Here is an 18,230-nt window from a genome sequence, read left to right as displayed (position 1 = left end):
TGAGATCCAGTGGTAGTCTGGAGAGTTTTGGCTCCACCACCAGCAGGCTAAACTGGTTGAAAGAACGTCATTATGACCCAATTCAACTGGATGTAAATGACAGCTTTTCTGCTAGGGGGGGGAGTTAAAACGCACTAGACTACCACTGGATTATGGTCCATCGTAGACCAGGACCAATGAGATCCACTAACATATATTTCTACTAACCGGTAGTTCCTGAGTTCCCAGCAGATCACTGACACACCTCTTACTGAGGTTGATCTCTTTCCTCTCCGGCTGTGTTCCTCCCTCACACTTATCCCCAGGGATCTTCCTATAGCTGTGGACCAAGAGGACATGCTTAGTGGTCAGTCACGGTCACAAACAGAGTATCTTCATGGAGGTGGTTCGGTGATCCCACACTTGTGTGATGAGTAGCTTTGTCTGAGACTTGGAAGGCTTGTGTTAGCATCCCCAAGCTAATTCCTAGGCTTTCACTCAGTGGGCTAACACGGTCTCGTTATGCACAGGAGACCCAGGTTGGAACACAGAGCCTTACCCTCTGGTCTGCAGCAGCTCCTCCTTGCCTTGCAGACAGAACTCCAGAATGTGGCCCTTCAGGTCCGGCTGCTCCACACACTCAGAGCTGTTCTCTTTACGAAAGTACCCAAAGTCACTAAGGGGGGGGGGCAGCGTGGAGTAGGTTAAAACAGGGACAGACCGGGTGAGACCGGGACGGACAGGGACAGAGACAGGGACAGACAACATAGTGAATTATTTGTATGTTTCTGATGTGCTGACCTGAACAAAATAAATTAAGCTAATCTATACTAATATGGTTTTATCTATTCTAATATGGTTTTATCTATTGTAATCTAGTTGAATCTAATCTAGTTTAGTTTAATGTATTCTAATCGCCCTTACAATACACAACTGCAATATGCTCATGGATTTACAGTTTACAAACAACAGTTGAAGTAATTGAACCACTGACCACAGGAAGTCATCCAGGGTGCAGGGGCAGGGGGTGGGTTGCTTGTTGACCTCATAGTCCCGTCCATTCCAGCAGACAGAGGCCTTCCTTAGACGCAGTAACTTCTCCTTATAACCCAGCATACAGCCGTCGTTAGGGTCGCTGATGTCATCAGAGTGTGCCAGCCACTGCACGTAGTCCTGGTCCTCACCTGAGAAACAGACATGAGGCTTTAGCTCAGCAGGCTACCACAGTTCTTTGAGGTGTAAGAGAACCAGGTTCGAACCCCAGTCAGTCCCAACTATATTACATCAGTTTCCTTTAGACTGGTTATGCAGCTGTGTAAACAGGCCAATACAGTGCAGCTCAGGTTGGCTAAGTAGTGTGAAGTGTTTAATTGTATCTCCTGGTACTCACAGGTTCTAGTGAGCAGCTCTCTGAAGTCGACGGTGACAGATACCCAGTACTGACTGAGCAGAGAGTCTCTGTAGCCCCAGACACTGACGTTCATAGACCTCGCCCCCGGCTCCGACGCTAGCCCTGCGAAGTGGATGGGATCGCTAGTGAACTGGTGAACGTGCCAGCACTGGCCCTCGTCTGTGGAAAACCTGACAGGAAAGAACACATACCGTACGTCAGGACATTTGCCACGAGGTGTGTTAAATCGTAACGTGGTTTTCTATGCAAGCCCTAGCAGATGTTTCAGTTCTTTAGGTTTTTTTGAGGCCTCTGCATTCTAGCCTGGATACCAGTATTGTCTTACAGCAGAATAGCCTGAGACTGGGATCCAGGCTACCTGCATCGCCTCGCCCTCTGAAATGACTCCCTGGCCTATTCCCTATATAGTACACTACTTTAGACCAGAGCCCTATTCCCTATATAGTATACTACTTTAGACCAGAGCCCTATTCCCTATATAGTGCACTACTTTAGACCAGAGCCCTATTCCCTATATAGTGCACTACTTTAGACCAGAGCCCTATTCCCTATATAGTGCACTACTTTAGACCAGAGCCCTATTCCCTATATAGTGCACTACTTTAGACCAGAGCCCTATTCCCTATATAGTACACTACTTTTAAACACAGAGCCCTTCTTTTTCCTATATAGTACACTACTTAGAACAGAGCCCTTCTTATGGACACACAGACGTACTTGATGTCTTTGATGAGCTGTGCAGAGTGCTCCACGGCCACCAGGAGTCCACCAGAGTCCAGGATGGCATAGTGGTGAGGTCCCTCCAGGGCCTGCAGCCAGGTGTAACCCCCATCATCTGACACGAATACGTCAGGCTTCATCACAGAGATGGCATCGCCCACACTCCCTGTGGGTTAGGGGGTCAGAGGTCAAGTCAAATAGACAGCAAGGTGTAGGTCGTCTATGCCCATGAGGCATTTACAAGTTATATTCTTCAAGAATCAATGGCTATACAGTATATCATATTTTTAAGTTCATTTTTTAAATTTATTTATTGATGAACCAATCCCAGAATGACCCTTTAAATAACATTATATGGTAAACCTTCAGCACCATTTGACCTGGCAGGAAAAACTCTCAACCATACCCATAGCACATCCATAGCACATCCATAGCACATCCATAGCACACAACATGGCACACAACATGGCACACAACATGGCACACAACATGGCACACAACATGGCACACAACATGGCACATAGTGGTGTGATATAGATTACATTTTGCATGTCAGGTGTGGCCCATCAATGTAAAGACACAGGTGTGTGTGTGTGTGTGTATTGCAGCACTCAAGCATCATCTTGTCTATGTAACGTAGCCTCAACACTTTCCAGACCAGAGGAGAGCTCCGTCCATTTAGGTGTGTTCCTTTTATCTCTGACACGGCCTCTAATGTAAGAAACGGGTAGTTTTGTGCAATTTAGATGCATCAGATGTGATGAATAAGATGAAGGGAGTTAATTCGATAACATATCATTTTGTGACGCCAATATTGATTGATTTCCTGAATTGACTGAGTAGAAATGAAATTGACCCCAATCTTGATATCCTTTGATCGATTCATGTTTTACCATGCCATTGCAACAGGACCAATCCTAGTAACAACTCTTTATCACGGTAGAAGCATATTAAAGCCCACTCACCAGTCCAGAAGACATTAACATCTCAGAGACAAACAGAACTTCAGTAGCTGACTTTTATGCACAACGGAATTTCAGCAACACTTTCACTTCCTGCGAAATCAATCTCATCCCGAGTGTCCCCACCAATGGCTACTTCCTGTGGCTGATAGTGACCGGAGCGAGAGGGGCGAGTTCTTCTTCTCTCAACCTGGCCGTGTCCAACGTTCTCTTCTACCAGTCTTCCATTTTCTTCATTGTCAACATTCCACATCAAAACAACTGCAGTCTCACGTCTTGCAGCATTTGGTATGGGTCTCTTGTTCACTGGTTAACCCCTGTTCCAGTGCTGCATCTGCGTGGAGTACAAACCCCTGACACACAGGGTGGGCTGTTGTTGTGTTGCCTGGCTGATTGTTCTGGGGGCCGGTTTGTTCGGTGTGCTTCCGATTGGAATGCCTACATGCAACTATGCTTACTTGGTTCTGTACCGCCTCCTGACGTCTGTGATGTTCTGCTGCCTCAGTTCTCAGGGTTCTGAAACAGCCTGGGCCAAGGGAAGGGGACAGGGAGGGGACAAATAACGTGACGATGAGGACGTTCAAGATCATTTCGATTATCCTGATGAATATTTTGGTGAATTACCTCCCTGTGATTTTAAATGATGTCTTTGTCCATCGCCCTCAATCATGTTGAAGCGCAGTACTTCTCACATTCCATTGGTTTGTCCATTAATGTAATCACCGGGTTTGTGCAGCCCCTGCTCTGCCTCGACAGGGCAGAGCAGATCTCTACAAAGACTCAGCCCTGCCACTTCCACGCTGCCAGATCGTAGCCTCTGCTCAGTCAGTCTGCGGTTCAAGCCATTTGTTCCTGCATAGATATTGTTATCCTGTTGTGCCAGTTATTCCCCTAGCCTGACGCTGCTTTTCTCTCCGCTACAGTTCTGTTCGCTCTGACTCTGGTCCCTGTCTCCAGTCCCTCGTCTCGTCAGTCCTGCTTCCCTGCCCTGGACCCCCGCTCTACTGCTTCCTTGGATTCCGCTCCGGACCTGCTTACCCTGTCCCTACTTCCCTTGCCCCAGCCTCAGTTCCTGGTTCCCTGCCCGAGCTTCCCCTGGCCTGCACCCCATCTATCCCCCGCTTTTCAACAAATACCTTAGTTACCTTATCCCTGTCTCCTAGTCTGACTCTGCACCTGGGTTCACCTGCGCCGCCCACCTAACACTTGTAATGGATAATGCTATATATATATATATATATATATATATATATATATATATATATATATGCTTTGACCGGCAGGGATGTCCTTGTCCCAACGCGCACTAGTGACTCCTGTGGTGGGCCGGGTGCAGTACACGGTGTTTCCTCCGACACATTGGTGCGGCTGGCTTCCGGGTTATGGGCATTGTCAAGAAGCAGTGCAGTTGGGTTGTGTTTCGGAGGACGCACGGCTCTCGACCGTCGCCTCTCCCAAGTCCGTATGAGAGTTGCAGCGACGAGACAAGACTAACTACCAATTGGATACCACAACCTGGGTAAAATAAAGAGCATCTGCTGAATGACCAAAACACATTGGGTATTATCACAGAGATTGTATCGCCAACACTCCCTGAGGGCGGGATTTAGAGGGTAGGCGTTAGTGGTCAGGAGCGGCCCGAGTCAAGCCTGGAACTCGGAGTGTTAGCGCTTGATCAGACTCTGGCACAACGACCTGGCTTTTTTTCTTAGTCAAATTGACACAGTCATGAACAGGTAAATGAGTAAGGAGATGTGTGCGATTTACCATGAGCCATGATGAGTCCTACAGCGTTTGGTTCACTGAGAGGCAGCATGGGGACGTTCAGCTTCATAGCCGTGCTGTAAGCTGCGTGGATGTGGAGACTGCACTTGTCAGGGTCTTTGGCTGTGGAGTCACACTTGGTGTTGGCAGGTTTCTGCAGCGGTACCCATTCCCCTCCCTGGTCGAAGGACACCACGGACTGCACCGAACCATCTGGACAACAATACAACAAGAGACATTTACACCCCCCAATGTATTAATTTGGACAGTGAAGCTATTTTTTAAAAATGCATTATTTGTCTCTATACTCCAGCATTTTGGATTTTCGATCAAATATTTCATGAGGCGACAGTACAGAAATTAAAGCACTTTATGTATCTTTTATGCATCTTGTCCCTCCATTTGAATAAGTATTTGGACAAATTCACTTATAGTATATTAAAGTAAGAACAAGGATCACACACCCACCCACCCCAAAAAAATAATGCTATCCTCCCCCATTATTGGTAATACTGAGAGGTTAGCATGTCTTGGGGGTATGATCTGTACCCCTGTAACTTTCTCACTCATCATTATTCCCAATTATTTTCGCTAAAATCATGGTAGCATCCACTTTAAAATGTAGAAGTGTTCAGAAACATATTTTATTCTTATTTACAATAAAAGTGACTCCAAAATGACACAATACATTATTTACCATTCATTTCTATTGGGCGCACATTGTATGCTAGGAAAAATGAGACCAAATACTAAACTTTTGACTACATTATAATACACAAGTGAATTTGTCCATTTAATTATAACATCTTCAAATGGGGGGGACTAGATACATAAAAGTGCTTTCATTTCTAAACAGTAAAACAAATATGCATGAAAATACCCATAAATAAAAAGTTGACATTCTGTACTGTCGCCTCATATGAAACAAATCCCAAATACTGGCGTAAGGAGACACAGTTGTCGCGTCACTGTCCATATAAATACATTTTTACTAATTTCACCTTTATTTAACCAGGTAGGCCAGTTGAGAACAAGTTCTCATTTACAACTGTGACCTGGCCAAGATAAAGCAAAGCAGTGTGACAAAAACAACAACACAGAGTTGCACATAAACAAAACGTACAGTCAATAACACAATAGAAAAGAAAGATTTTTTTATTTATGTACAGTGTGTGCAAATGTAGAAGAGTAGGGATGTAAGGCAATAAATAGGCCCTAGAGGCAAAATAATTTCAATTTAGCATTAATACTGGAGTGATAGATGTGCAGATGATGATGTGCAAATAGAGATACTGGGGTGCAAAAGAGCAAGAGGATAAGTAACAATATGGGGATGAGGTAGTTGGGTGGGCTGTTTACAGATTGGCTGTGTACAGGTACAGTGATCGGTAAGCTGCTCAGACAGCTGATGCCTAAAGTTAGATGGAGTGTATATATAATCCAGTGTATATGGGTCTACTGGTCTTTCTGAGCTGCTGTAGACATGTAGCTGATCTCACACTGAACAGCTAAGGAAAGTCATACTGGGCCTCATAACTGGCATATAATACACCGTAATCTGAGGACACAGGAGTCTGAGTGCTCTAAGTGTTGGGGCATTTAAAGCAGGTGTGTGTGTGTGTGTGTGTCTGTCTATGCGTGCATTTAGGTGTGTGTGTGTAGACCTACCCTCTGCCAGGATACTGGTGATGAAGACTCCTCGTAGAGAGGTAACGTTGGTGAAGTCAGTGTCTCCCCCTGTAGTGGTGTAGAGGTGACGCTCCAGAGACTTAGAGTACACTGTACCCCTGTCGTCTGACACGTAGATGCTGCCATAGCCTGTGTCTGGGGACATATAGCAGAGAGACAGTTCTATTACTGTATTAAGTGAAGGAGAGGAAGAGAGGAGGTGATGAGGAAAGGAAGAGATGAGAGTAGAAGAGGAAGGGAGATTTACTCTCTAAAACAGATGGATTATGGGGATTTTTTAAATTAGGTTACTTAGATGGGTAGATGTAAGGATGTTAAAACAGTCCCTCTGTCATAGAGAACATATATGGTGCCAAAACCAGTCTAGACACATACAGAACCAAGTCATGATCCATTTAGAAAGTTAAAGAGTGCTGTGTTAAGATGGCGAAGAAGTGAATGCAGACTACAGCATGGATCATGAGGTGCATTTAGAAACTTAAAGAGAGCTGTATTAAGAGGAGAAAGGGGAAGAAATTAAGAAGAGGAAGACAGGAATAGAAGAGTAGAGGACAATGGGACATGAAAGGATGAAGAGAGAACATTAGTCCTGTTAGGGTCATATCCAACATGGTTAACTAGAGTGACAGGAAGAGGAGAGAACATTAGTCCTGTTAGGGTCATATCCAACATGGTTAACTAGAGTGACAGGAAGAGGAGAGAACATTAGTCCTATTGGGGTCCAACATGGTTATTTAGTGAGACACTGTGTGGAAAGAACACAGTATAGGCTACTGACTCACCTCCTGGTTCGTCCACGTGCATGAACACCATGTCCTCATTGGCTGCTAGGATGGAATAGAACTCCTCGTGGCCAACCGGAGGCAGCTGAGCCATGTTCCACTCCTCCCCCTGGTTAGTCGACACATGGATCACCCTCAGAGTGCCCTGGAGGAGGGCCGGAGAAAAACAGAGAGAGAAAGAAAAACAGAGAGAGAAACAGAGAGAGAGAAACCGAGAGAGAGAAACAGAGAGAGAGAAACAGAGAGAGTGAGAAGGGCCTTAGGCTTAGAGAACAAGCTTACATTCAAAGCAGGAACACAAACATTATGCAAACAAGTAGACCACACACACACACTTCCTCATACTTACAGTTCCAGTCATAACAGAGGCAAACAGAAACTTTCCCCCCAGGCCGAAAGAGAAGATCTTAGTGGCAACAGTCTTGATGGTCTTCCCATAGTCCGTAGTCCCCTTCAAGTCCAGCATCCCCCTGTCATCTGAGAGGGAGAGACAGATGATATCTAACTTTAAGAATAGATAAGGAGAACAAGTTATTTTTCTTGGAATCCAGAACCACATTAACTATTTATGATAGTCTGTCACAAGAGGCTAGAGAGACTCCTACTCCGACTAGAGAGACATTCTAGAGTTTATTAGCTATTGAACGGGTGTCTGTGTCACTTACTGCAGGATCCATTGAGGCTGGTGGTGAAGAATATGTTTCTGTCCATCCCCCTGGAAACAGAGAAGATGACAAGCCGTCACCACACATTACTAGCCTTTGTAAACATTTATTTTAAAATGGAACTAGGCAAGTCAGTTAAGAACAAATTCTTATTTACAATGATAACCCACTGTTCCCCAGTAGGCTAACTACCTTGTTCAGAATGACAGATTTTATTTTACCTTGTCCACTTAGGGATTCGATCCAGCAACCTTTCGGTTACTGGCTCAACGCTCTAACCATTAGGCTACCTGCCGCTGTACCCAAACAAGTTTAGTTCCTAGTACAGCACCAAGATCACTGTTTTCAATGTATACTGGACTGATATAGTTTGGGACACACTGGTACAGCTGGAGAGATGATGGAAGTTGAGAGAGGCTGTAGAGACAAACAGCTGATCCTGCCGTCCTAATGGGACCTCGGTGACTTGCTTTATCATCTTGGTTACAGTTTAAAATCACACATTCCCTCCCACATTACATACTGTACAGCCATGCCCTTCTCAAATATCTACTTTGCTGTGTTTGTCTTCAAAAAGTATTGTCATGCCATAGTTAAGTTTGACCTATATTCCTGTGTTTCTACCAAGGTTATGTCTTCAGGGACTGGGAGAAGAGGCTGGGTGGTGTGATATTGCTGTGTGTGTACTGTACACTACTTGTGACGCTCTGGGTGTCGCAGCGCTAGAAAGTGAACCAGCGAGGGTAAACAAACACTCAACAGCTACTACTGATGCCCTTTCATCACAATGCAGGCAGAACCAGGAAATACCTCTACACAAAAATAGAGCTTCTGCAGGGTAGGGCTTGGCCCAGAGAACACATAGTCAAACACTAACTAACATAACTGAAATTCCAGTTTACTGCCTGCTTTTACAGTGTGTTTTACAGTGCTTATGGTGCCCTGATAACAGTCGGGGAAATATTGATGTTTATTCAACATACTACATCTAAAAACCTAATCAGCTAGTTTATAGGTCTATTCATAGAGATCCTATTAAATTACTAGAGGGACTAAACCCTCATAGTTCCATAACTGGGTGAAAATGGCAGCCATCTTGGTCAGGGAGAAATCCAAAACCAATCTAATTGGATTGAATGGCAGTAGAGGCATTGGTGATGCAATTCCTGCTTTTACTGATGCAGGACAATAAAAGTAAGGCATGTGATGTAACACAAATTGTGTAATGGAATTATAGTCAACCTAGGATTTTGTCATAATTACAAATACAGTTTATACATGTTTTAAACATGTTCTATATAAATAGCCTCTAAAATATGTTAACAGACCATAAATGTCTCAGATTTGGTTTTCTTGGAAAGCTGCAAGTGCTATTTTATATATATATATATATATATATATAAATAAGTACTTGTTGCATTTACAACTTTATACAAAATAATAATACATATATTTGTGTCACAGTGAAATGTGTTGTTTTACAGGGTCAGCCAAAGTAGTACGGCACCCCTGAAGCAAATTAGGGTTAAGTGTCTTGCACAAGGGCACACTGACAGATTTTTCACCTTGTTGACTTGGGTTTTCAAACCAGCGACCTTTCAGTTACTGGCCCAATGCTCTAACCACTAGGCCACCTGCCGCCCCTACGCTCTAACCACTAGGCCACCTGCCGCCCCTACGCTCTAACCACTAGGCCACCTGCCGCCCCTACGCTCTAACCACTAGGCCACCTGCCGCCCCTACGCTCTAACCACTAGGCCACCTGCCGCCCCTTCGCTCTAACCACTAGGTTACCTGCCCCCCCCCACTAGGCTACCTGCCAGTCTAAATCCTATCATAAACTGATTCGAGCCAGTGTATGGCTGTGGATTGACTGCATTGTTAGAATGGAATGTTGGCAGTTAATTAGAAAAATGTATAGAATCATTCCTCTAAAAACACATACAGCACATTTATGGAATCATTCCTCTAGCTAACATACATACAGTGCAGATACATTCTTCACATTCATTGTTTTAAACAATATCTTAGCACAGCACTGGTAAAACGTGGTCGACCATCTCCCTGACCAATATGTCTGACCTTTGAACCATCATAAGAAGGTTCATCACCATTCTAGTATTCAAATTCTAGGGGTTTATTCAATATACGACATCTCCAACTAATCAGCTAGCTACCTGAGGGAGCAGAGGTCAAGCTGATATAATTCCAGCAAATCAACCACAGGGACTGAGCTGCAGTTAAGAGAGGGAATGAACATACAGTTCAGTCTACATAACAACAGCGGTCATTATAGGAACTCAAAACAGACCATGAGCAATGGGATAACTGGCTGCTAATAGAGCCTAACTTTTACAAACTCTTACCCTGTAAGGATGGGTTCTTCTGCTACTCTACTACTATATATCTTTGCCCAAAGTTGATGTCTCTTTGCTATATATCTTTACCCAAAGTTGATGTCTCTCTGCTATATATCTTTGCCCAAAGTTGATGTCTCTCTGCTATATATCTTTGCCCAAAGTTGATGTCTCTCTGCTATATATCTTTGCCCAAAGTTGATGTCTCTCTGCTATATATCTTTGCCCAAAGTTGATGTCTCTTTACCCAAAGTTGATGTCTCTTACCATTTGAACAGACACACCATGTCGTGGATCTTCCTCCAGTTCTCTCCAAAGTCCTCTGACAGCCAGAGCTCGTTCTGTAAAGGGTTTAAAAGGGTATTAAAAATACATAATTTGGGCCTCCCGAGTGGCGCCAGCGGTCTAAGGCAATGCATCGCAGTGCTTGAGGCGTCACTACAGACCCGGGTTTGATCCCAGGGTGTCACAACCGGCCGTGATCGGGAGGCCCAGGTGTCATCCGAGTTGGGGGATGGTTTGGCCCGGGAGCTTTACTTGGCTCATTGCGCTCTTGTGGCGGGCCAGGCGCCTGCAGTATGACTTCGGTCGTCAGTTGAACAGTGTTTCTTCCGACACATTGGCGCGGCTGGCTTCTGTAATGTTTGTATTCAATCTTGTGTCAGATGAACTGTTGTGTCCTCACCTTTGGTCTAATCATTTTCCCATGATCTCCAAACTGTTCCCATTCAATTGCTACCACGCTCATGTATACGTTTCTCATATTTCTTCTGTAAGAAACATTTCACTTTAGCTCTAAATAAAGTGATTTCGACAGAGAGGCTCTAAACAGCTTCTATCAACCCTGAGAGGTACATGAGGCTGACTAGACCACTGGTGTTGTAAAAGTACTGATAGGTTATGTGTGTCGATGGGTCTGGGTGTTAGGAGAAGAATAATTTGTAGTACACCTCACCCTCCACCCCCCCCCCCCCCAGACTCACAGTGTTGCTGATAACCAGGAGAACGTTGGCGTCTCTGGGGTTGTATGTGATCTGCATCAGGGGGTTGAAGGGAAGATCCTGGTGTTCAAAGCTGTTCCCAAAGTCTTTGGAGATAAAGATACGAGATCCCAGGCTGCCAGACACATCACCTGTCAGGATCACCTGGGAGGAGCAGGACAGGCAAACCAAATGATGATATGTCCCATTGAACTCATAGAACGATTCTGAACATTGAACAGTGGTCTACAACAATCACACGTCTTTTGATACATTAGGGAGATATAACATATTATTAGCCTTGATACGGGACAGTAAAGGTTCATACATGCTTAGAAAACTAACAAAGTTATACCTGCAGTCTTTCAGTAAAGTGTTGCCATTATTTTCAGAAACGTGTCTTCTAGAACATGCCATTAACACGTAAGATAGTTCACAGGTTCTAAAAACGCATCTTACCTTCCCAGAGTTCTCTGGTCCGATGGCGATGCCGAACTCTGTCCTGATGAAAGTGTTGTTGATGAGGTTTGTGACATCCTGGAACGACTTCCCATAGTTCTCACTGAGGAAGCACACTTAATATTCAACAACTCAAATAATATCTGGCTATATTTTACCACAGAAAATCTTTGACACAACTGGTGATGAATCAGTCTGCTCTTACCTTCGATAGAGTTTGGACTGGGCGAATCTCAACATGAAGAATGGAACCTGGAATGTTGTCAAAGCCAGGATGACCTGTAGAGAACAAGTCTAGCTTTAGGACTGGCATAGAGCCCCCAGTAAGGACTGGCATAGAGCCCCCAATAAGGACTGGCATAGAGCGCGGCCGTAAGGTCTGGCATAGAGCCCCCAGTAAGGACTGGCATAGAGCCCCCAGTAAGGACTGGCATAGAGCCCCCAGTAAGGACTGGCATAGAGCGCGGCGGTAAGGTCTACTATAAAACCCCTTGTAAGGTCTGGTATAGAACACCAGTAAGGTCTACTATAGAACCCCAGTAAGGTCTGGTATAGAACCCCACTAAGGTCTGGTATAGAACCCCAGTAAGGTCTGGTATAGAACCCCAGTAAGGTCTGGTATAGAACCCCAGTAAGGTCTGGTATAGAACCCCAGTAAGGTCTACTATAGAACACCAGTAAGGTCTACTATAGAACCCCAGTAAGGTCTACTATAGAACCCCAGTAAGGTCTGGTATAGAACCCCAGTAAGGTCTACTATAGAACCCCAGTAAGGTCTACTATAGAACACCAGTAAGGTCTACTATAGAACCCCAGTAAGGTCTACTATAGAACCCCAGTAAGGTCTACTATAGAACCCCAGTAAGGTCTACTATAGAACCCCAGTAAGGTCTACTATAGAACCCCAGTAAGGTCTACTATAGAACCCCAGTAAGGTCTGGTATAGAACCCCAGTAAGGTCTGGTATAGAACCCCAGTAAGGTCTGGTATAGAACCCCAGTAAGGTCTGGTATAGAACCCCAGTAAGGTCTGGTATAGAACCCCAGTAAGGTCTGGTATAGAACCCCAGTAAGGTCTGGTATAGAACCCCAGTAAGGTCTGGTATACAACCCCAGTAAGGTCTGGTATAGAACCCCAGTAAGGTCTGGTATAGAACCCCAGTAAGGTCTGGTATAGAACCCCAGTAAGGTCTGGTATAGAACACCAGTAAGGTCTACTATAGAACACCAGTAAGGTCTACTATAGAACCCCAGTAAGGTCTGGTATAGAACCCCAGTAAGGTCTACTATAGAACCCCAGTAAGGTCTACTATAGAACACCAGTAAGGTCTACTATAGAACACCAGTAAGGTCTACTATAGAACACCAGTAAGGTCTACTATAGAACACCAGTAAGGTCTACTATAGAACACCAGTAAGGTCTACTATAGAACACCAGTAAGGTCTACTATAGAACACCAGTAAGGTCTACTATAGAACACCAGTAAGGATAGTTATACAACACTTCTATTCCATCTATAAGTTTGAGACTGGTTTGACATAAGGATCATGTAGTTATATCAGTACGTAATAGGGACAGAATGGAACACCAAACTCACCCCGGTGGAGTCTCCAACCCAGGCCAGTGACACGGACCCACTCAGGTCATTGAAGGAAAACTGAGAGGAAAAGAGAGAAAAGCAGACACGTTCTGTTTATTGTTCACAGACTGATGTCCATCACAACATTGTGTATAACATCATGTGTAAGCCATCATATTACTCATGCAGTGTGTGAGTCATCCAGAAATGGTTACATTCATACATGACCTTAAATACTAGCAGCAGTGGGTCTGATAATGTAGGCCTCATATAGTAATAAAGTAATTCCCCTAATCTGACTGTGTTCACATGCTAGTAGCATCTGTTCACCCAGACGTGAAGCTAATGCTGTACCATACCTCTCCCTCTCCCAACCTAGTGCTGTACCATACCTCTCCCTCTCCCAACCTAGTGCTGTACCATACCTCTCCCAACCTAGTGCTGTACCATACCTCTCCCTCTCCCAACCTAGTGCTGTACCATACCTCTCCCTCTCCCAACCTAGTGCTGTACCATACCTCTCCCTCTCCCAACCTAATGCTGTACCATACCTCTCCCTCTCCCAACCTAATGCTGTACCATACCTCTCCCTCTCCCAACCTAATGCTGTACCATGCCTCTCCCTCTCCCAACCTAATGCTGTACCATGCCTCTCCCAACCTAGTGCTGTACCATACCTCTCCCAACCTAATGCTGTACCATACCTCTCCCTCTCCCAACCTAATGCTGTACCATACCTCTCCCTCTCCCAACCTAATGCTGTACCATGCCTCTCCCTCTCCCAACCTAATGCTGTACCATGCCTCTCCCTACCTAATGCTGTACCATACCTCTCCCTCTCCCAACCTAATGCTGTACCATACCTCTCCCTCTCCCAACCTAATGCTGTACCATACCTCTCCCTCTCCCAACCTAATGCTGTACCATACCTCTCCCTCTCCCAACCTAATGCTGTACCATACCTCTCCCTCTCCCAACCTAATGCTGTACCATACCTCTCCCTCTCCCAACCTAATGCTGTACCATACCTCTCCCTCTCCCAACCTAATGCTGTACCATGCCTCTCCCTCTCCCAACCTAATGCTGTACCATACCTCTCCCTCTCCCAACCTAATGCTGTACCATACCTCTCCCTCTCCCAACCTAATGCTGTACCATACCTCTCCCTCTCCCAACCTAATGCTGTACCATACCTCTCCCTCTCCCAACCTAATGCTGTACCATGCCTCTCCCTCTCCCAACCTAATGCTGTACCATGCCTCTCCCTCTCCCAACCTAATGCTGTACCATGCCTCTCTCTCTCCCAACCTAATGCTGTACCATGCCTCTCCCTCTCCCAACCTAGTGCTGTACCATACCTCTCCCAACCTAATGCTGCACCATACCTCTCCCAACCTAGTGCTGTACCATACCTCTCCCAACCTAGTGCTGTACCATACCTCTCCCAACCTAGTGCTGTACCATACCTAGTGCCGTACCATACCTCTCCCTCTCCCAACCTAATGCTGTACCATGCCTCTCCCTCTCCCAACCTAATGCTGTACCATACCTCTCCCTCTCCCAACCTAGTGCTGTACCATACCTCTCCCAACCTAATGCTGTACCATACCTCTCCCAACCTAATGCTGTACCATACCTCTCCCTCTACCAACCTAATGCTGTACCATACCTCTCCCTCTCCCAACCTAATGCTGTACCATGCCTCTCCCTCTCCCAACCTAATGCTGTACCATACCTCTCCCTCTCCCAACCTAATGCTGTACCATACCTCTCCCAACCTAATGCTGTACCATACCTCTCCCTCTCTCAACCTAATGCTGTACCATACCTCTCCCTCTCCCAACCTAGTGCTGTACCATACCTCTCCCTCTCCCAACCCAATGCTGTACCATACCTCTCCCTCTCCCAACCTAGTGCTGTACCATACCTCTCCCTCTCCCAACCTAATGCTGTACCATACCTCTCCGTCTCCCAACCTAGTGCTGTACCATACCTCTCCCTCTCCCTACCTAGAGCTGTACCATACCTTTCCCTCTCCCTACCTAGAGCTGTACGATACCTCTCCCTCTCCCAACCCAATGCTGTACCATACCTCTCCCTCTCCCAACCCAATGCTGTACCATAACTCTCCCTCTCCCAACCCAATGCTGTACCATACCTCTCCCTCTCCCAACCCAATGCTGTACCATACCTCTCCCTCTCCCAACCCAATGCTGTACCATACCTCTCCCTCTCCCAACCCAATGCTGTACCATACCTCTCCCAACCTAGTGCTGTACCATACCTCTCCCAACCCAATGCTGTACCATACCTCTCCATCTCCCAACCTAGTGCTGTACCATACCTCTCCCTCTCCCAACCTAGTGCTGTACCATACCTCTCCCTCTCCCAACCCTGTACCATACCTCTCCCAACCTAGTGCTGTACCATACCTCTCCCAACCTAATGCTGTACCATACCTCTCCCTCTCCCAACCTAATGCTGCACCATACCTCTCCCTCTCCCAACCTAGTGCTGTACCATACCTCTCCCTCTCCCAACCCAATGCTGTACCATACCTCTCCCAACCTAGTGCTGTACCATACCTCTCCCAACCTAGTGCTGTACCATACCTCTCCCAACCTAGTGCTGTACCATACCTCTCCCTCTCCCAACCTAGTGCTGTACCATACCTAATGCTGTACCATACCTCTCCCAACCTAATGCTGTACCATGCCTCTCCCTCTCCCAACCTAATGCTGTACCATACCTCTCCCAACCTAATGCTGTACCATACCTCTCCCTCTCCCAACCTAATGCTGTACCATGCCTCTCCCTCTCCCAACCTAATGCTGTACCATGCCTCTCCCTCTCCCAACCTAATGCTGTACCATACCTCTCCCAACCTAATGCTGTACCATACCTCTCCCTCTCCCAACCTAGTGCTGTACCATACCTCTCCCTCTCCCAACCTAGTGCTGTACCATACCTCTCCCTCTCCCAACCTAATGCTGTACCATGCCTCTCCCTCTCCCAACCTAATGCTGTACCATGCCTCTCCCTCTCCCAACCTAATGCTGTACCATACCTCTCCCAACCTAATGCTGTACCATACCTCTCCCTCTCCCAACCTAGTGCTGTACCATACCTCTCCCTCTCCCAACCTAGTGCTGTACCATACCTCTCCCTCTCCCAACCTAGTGCTGTACCATACCTCTCCCAACCTAGTGCTGTACCATACCTCTCCCAACCTAGTGCTGTACCATACCTCTCCCTCTCCCAACCTAGTGCTGTACCATACCTAGTGCTGTACCATGCCTCTCCCTCTCCCAACCTAATGCTGTACCATACCTCTCCCTCTCCCAACCTAGTGCTGTACCATACCTCTCCCAACCTAATGCTGTACCATACCTCTCCCTCTCCCAACCTAATGCTGTACCATGCCTCTCCCAACCTAATGCTGTACCATGCTTCTCCCTCTCCCAACCTAATGCTGTACCATGCCTCTCCCTCTCCCAACCTAATGCTGTACCATGCCTCTCCCTCTCCCAACCTAATGCTGTACCATACCTCTCCCTCTCCCAACCTAATGCTGTACCATGCCTCTCCCTCTCCCAACCTAATGCTGTACCATGCCTCTCCCTCTCCCAACCTAATGCTGTACCATGCCTCTCCCTCTCCCAACCTAATGCTGTACCATGCCTCTCCCTCTCCCAACCTAATGCTGTACCATGCCTCTCCCTCTCCCAACCTAATGCTGTACCATGCCTCTCCCTCTCCCAACCTAATGCTGTACCATACCTCTCCCTCTCCCAACCTAATGCTGTACCATGCCTCTCCCCTCCCAACCTAATGCTGTACCATACCTCTCCCTCTCCCAACCTAATGCTGTACCATACCTCTCCCTCTCCCAACCTAGTGCTGTACCATGCCTCTCCCTATCCCAACCTAATGCTGTACCATACCTCTCCCAACCTAATGCTGTACCATACCTCTCCCAACCTAGTGCTGTACCATACCTCTCCCAACCTAGTGCTGTACCATACCTCTCCCAACCTAGTGCTGTACCATACCTCTCCCAACCTAGTGCTGTACCATACCTCTCCCAACCTAGTGCTGTACCATACCTCTCCCAACCTAGTGCTGTACCATACCTCTCCCAACCTAGTGCTGTACCATACCTCTCCCAACCTAGTGCTGTACCATACCTCTCCCAACCTAGTGCTGTACCATACCTCTCCCAACCTAGTGCTGTACCATACCTCTCCCAACCTAGTGCTGTACCATACCTCTCCCAACCTAGTGCTGTACCATACCTCTCCCAACCTAGTGCTGTACCATACCTCTCCCAACCTAGTGCTGTACCATACCTCTCCCAACCTAGTGCTGTACCATACCTCTCCCAACCTAGTGCTGTACCATACCTCTCCCAACCTAGTGCTGTACCATACCTCTCCCAACCTAGTGCTGTACCATACCTCTCCCAACCTAGTGCTGTACCATACCTCTCCCAACCTAGTGCTGTACCATACCTCTCCCAACCTAGTGCTGTACCATACCTCTCCCAACCTAGTGCTGTACCATACCTCTCCCAACCTAGTGCTGTACCATACCTCTCCCAACCTAGTGCTGTACCATACCTCTCCCAACCTAGTGCTGTACCATACCTCTCCCAACCTAGTGCTGTACCATACCTCTCCCAACCTAGTGCTGTACCATACCTCTCCCAACCTAGTGCTGTACCATACCTCTCCCAACCTAGTGCTGTACCATACCTCTCCCAACCTAGTGCTGTACCATACCTCTCCCAACCTAGTGCTGTACCATACCTCTCCCAACCTAGTGCTGTACCATACCTCTCCCAACCTAGTGCTGTACCATACCTCTCCCAACCTAGTGCTGTA

The 18,230-nt window shown here is 46.5% G+C and overlaps 1 protein-coding gene across 2 annotated transcripts in view; it reads right to left on the bottom strand.

Moving 5' to 3' along the window:
• Positions 1-18,230, bottom strand: part of LOC115165329 (sortilin) — a 39,413-nt gene that overhangs the window by 3,957 nt on the left and 17,226 nt on the right. Inside the window, exons 2-16 of one of the 2 annotated variants that reach the window (XM_029718400.1) lie at positions 13,366-13,425; positions 11,974-12,047; positions 11,769-11,871; positions 11,313-11,474; positions 10,597-10,670; positions 7,973-8,022; positions 7,663-7,784; positions 7,308-7,452; positions 6,505-6,660; positions 4,840-5,049; positions 2,108-2,276; positions 1,370-1,560; positions 974-1,163; positions 539-655; positions 208-319 (exon numbers count right to left, since the gene is read on the bottom strand). In XM_029718400.1, coding sequence (XP_029574260.1) covers positions 208-319; positions 539-655; positions 974-1,163; positions 1,370-1,560; positions 2,108-2,276; positions 4,840-5,049; positions 6,505-6,660; positions 7,308-7,452; positions 7,663-7,784; positions 7,973-8,022; positions 10,597-10,670; positions 11,313-11,474; positions 11,769-11,871; positions 11,974-12,047; positions 13,366-13,425 — 1,935 coding nt within the window. Of the gene's footprint in view, positions 1-207; positions 320-538; positions 656-973; positions 1,164-1,369; positions 1,561-2,107; positions 2,277-4,839; positions 5,050-6,504; positions 6,661-7,307; positions 7,453-7,656; positions 7,785-7,972; positions 8,023-10,596; positions 10,671-11,312; positions 11,475-11,768; positions 11,872-11,973; positions 12,048-13,365; positions 13,426-18,230 lie in introns of both variants that reach the window. The other variant, XM_029718399.1, reaches the window with a different exon arrangement.

This window comes from Salmo trutta, chromosome 28, assembly GCF_901001165.1.
Source record: "Salmo trutta chromosome 28, fSalTru1.1, whole genome shotgun sequence".
Lineage (NCBI taxonomy): Eukaryota > Metazoa > Chordata > Actinopteri > Salmoniformes > Salmonidae > Salmo > Salmo trutta.
Note: the sequence above shows the minus strand (reverse complement) of the source record. Positions and strands in the feature narration are given on the sequence as shown.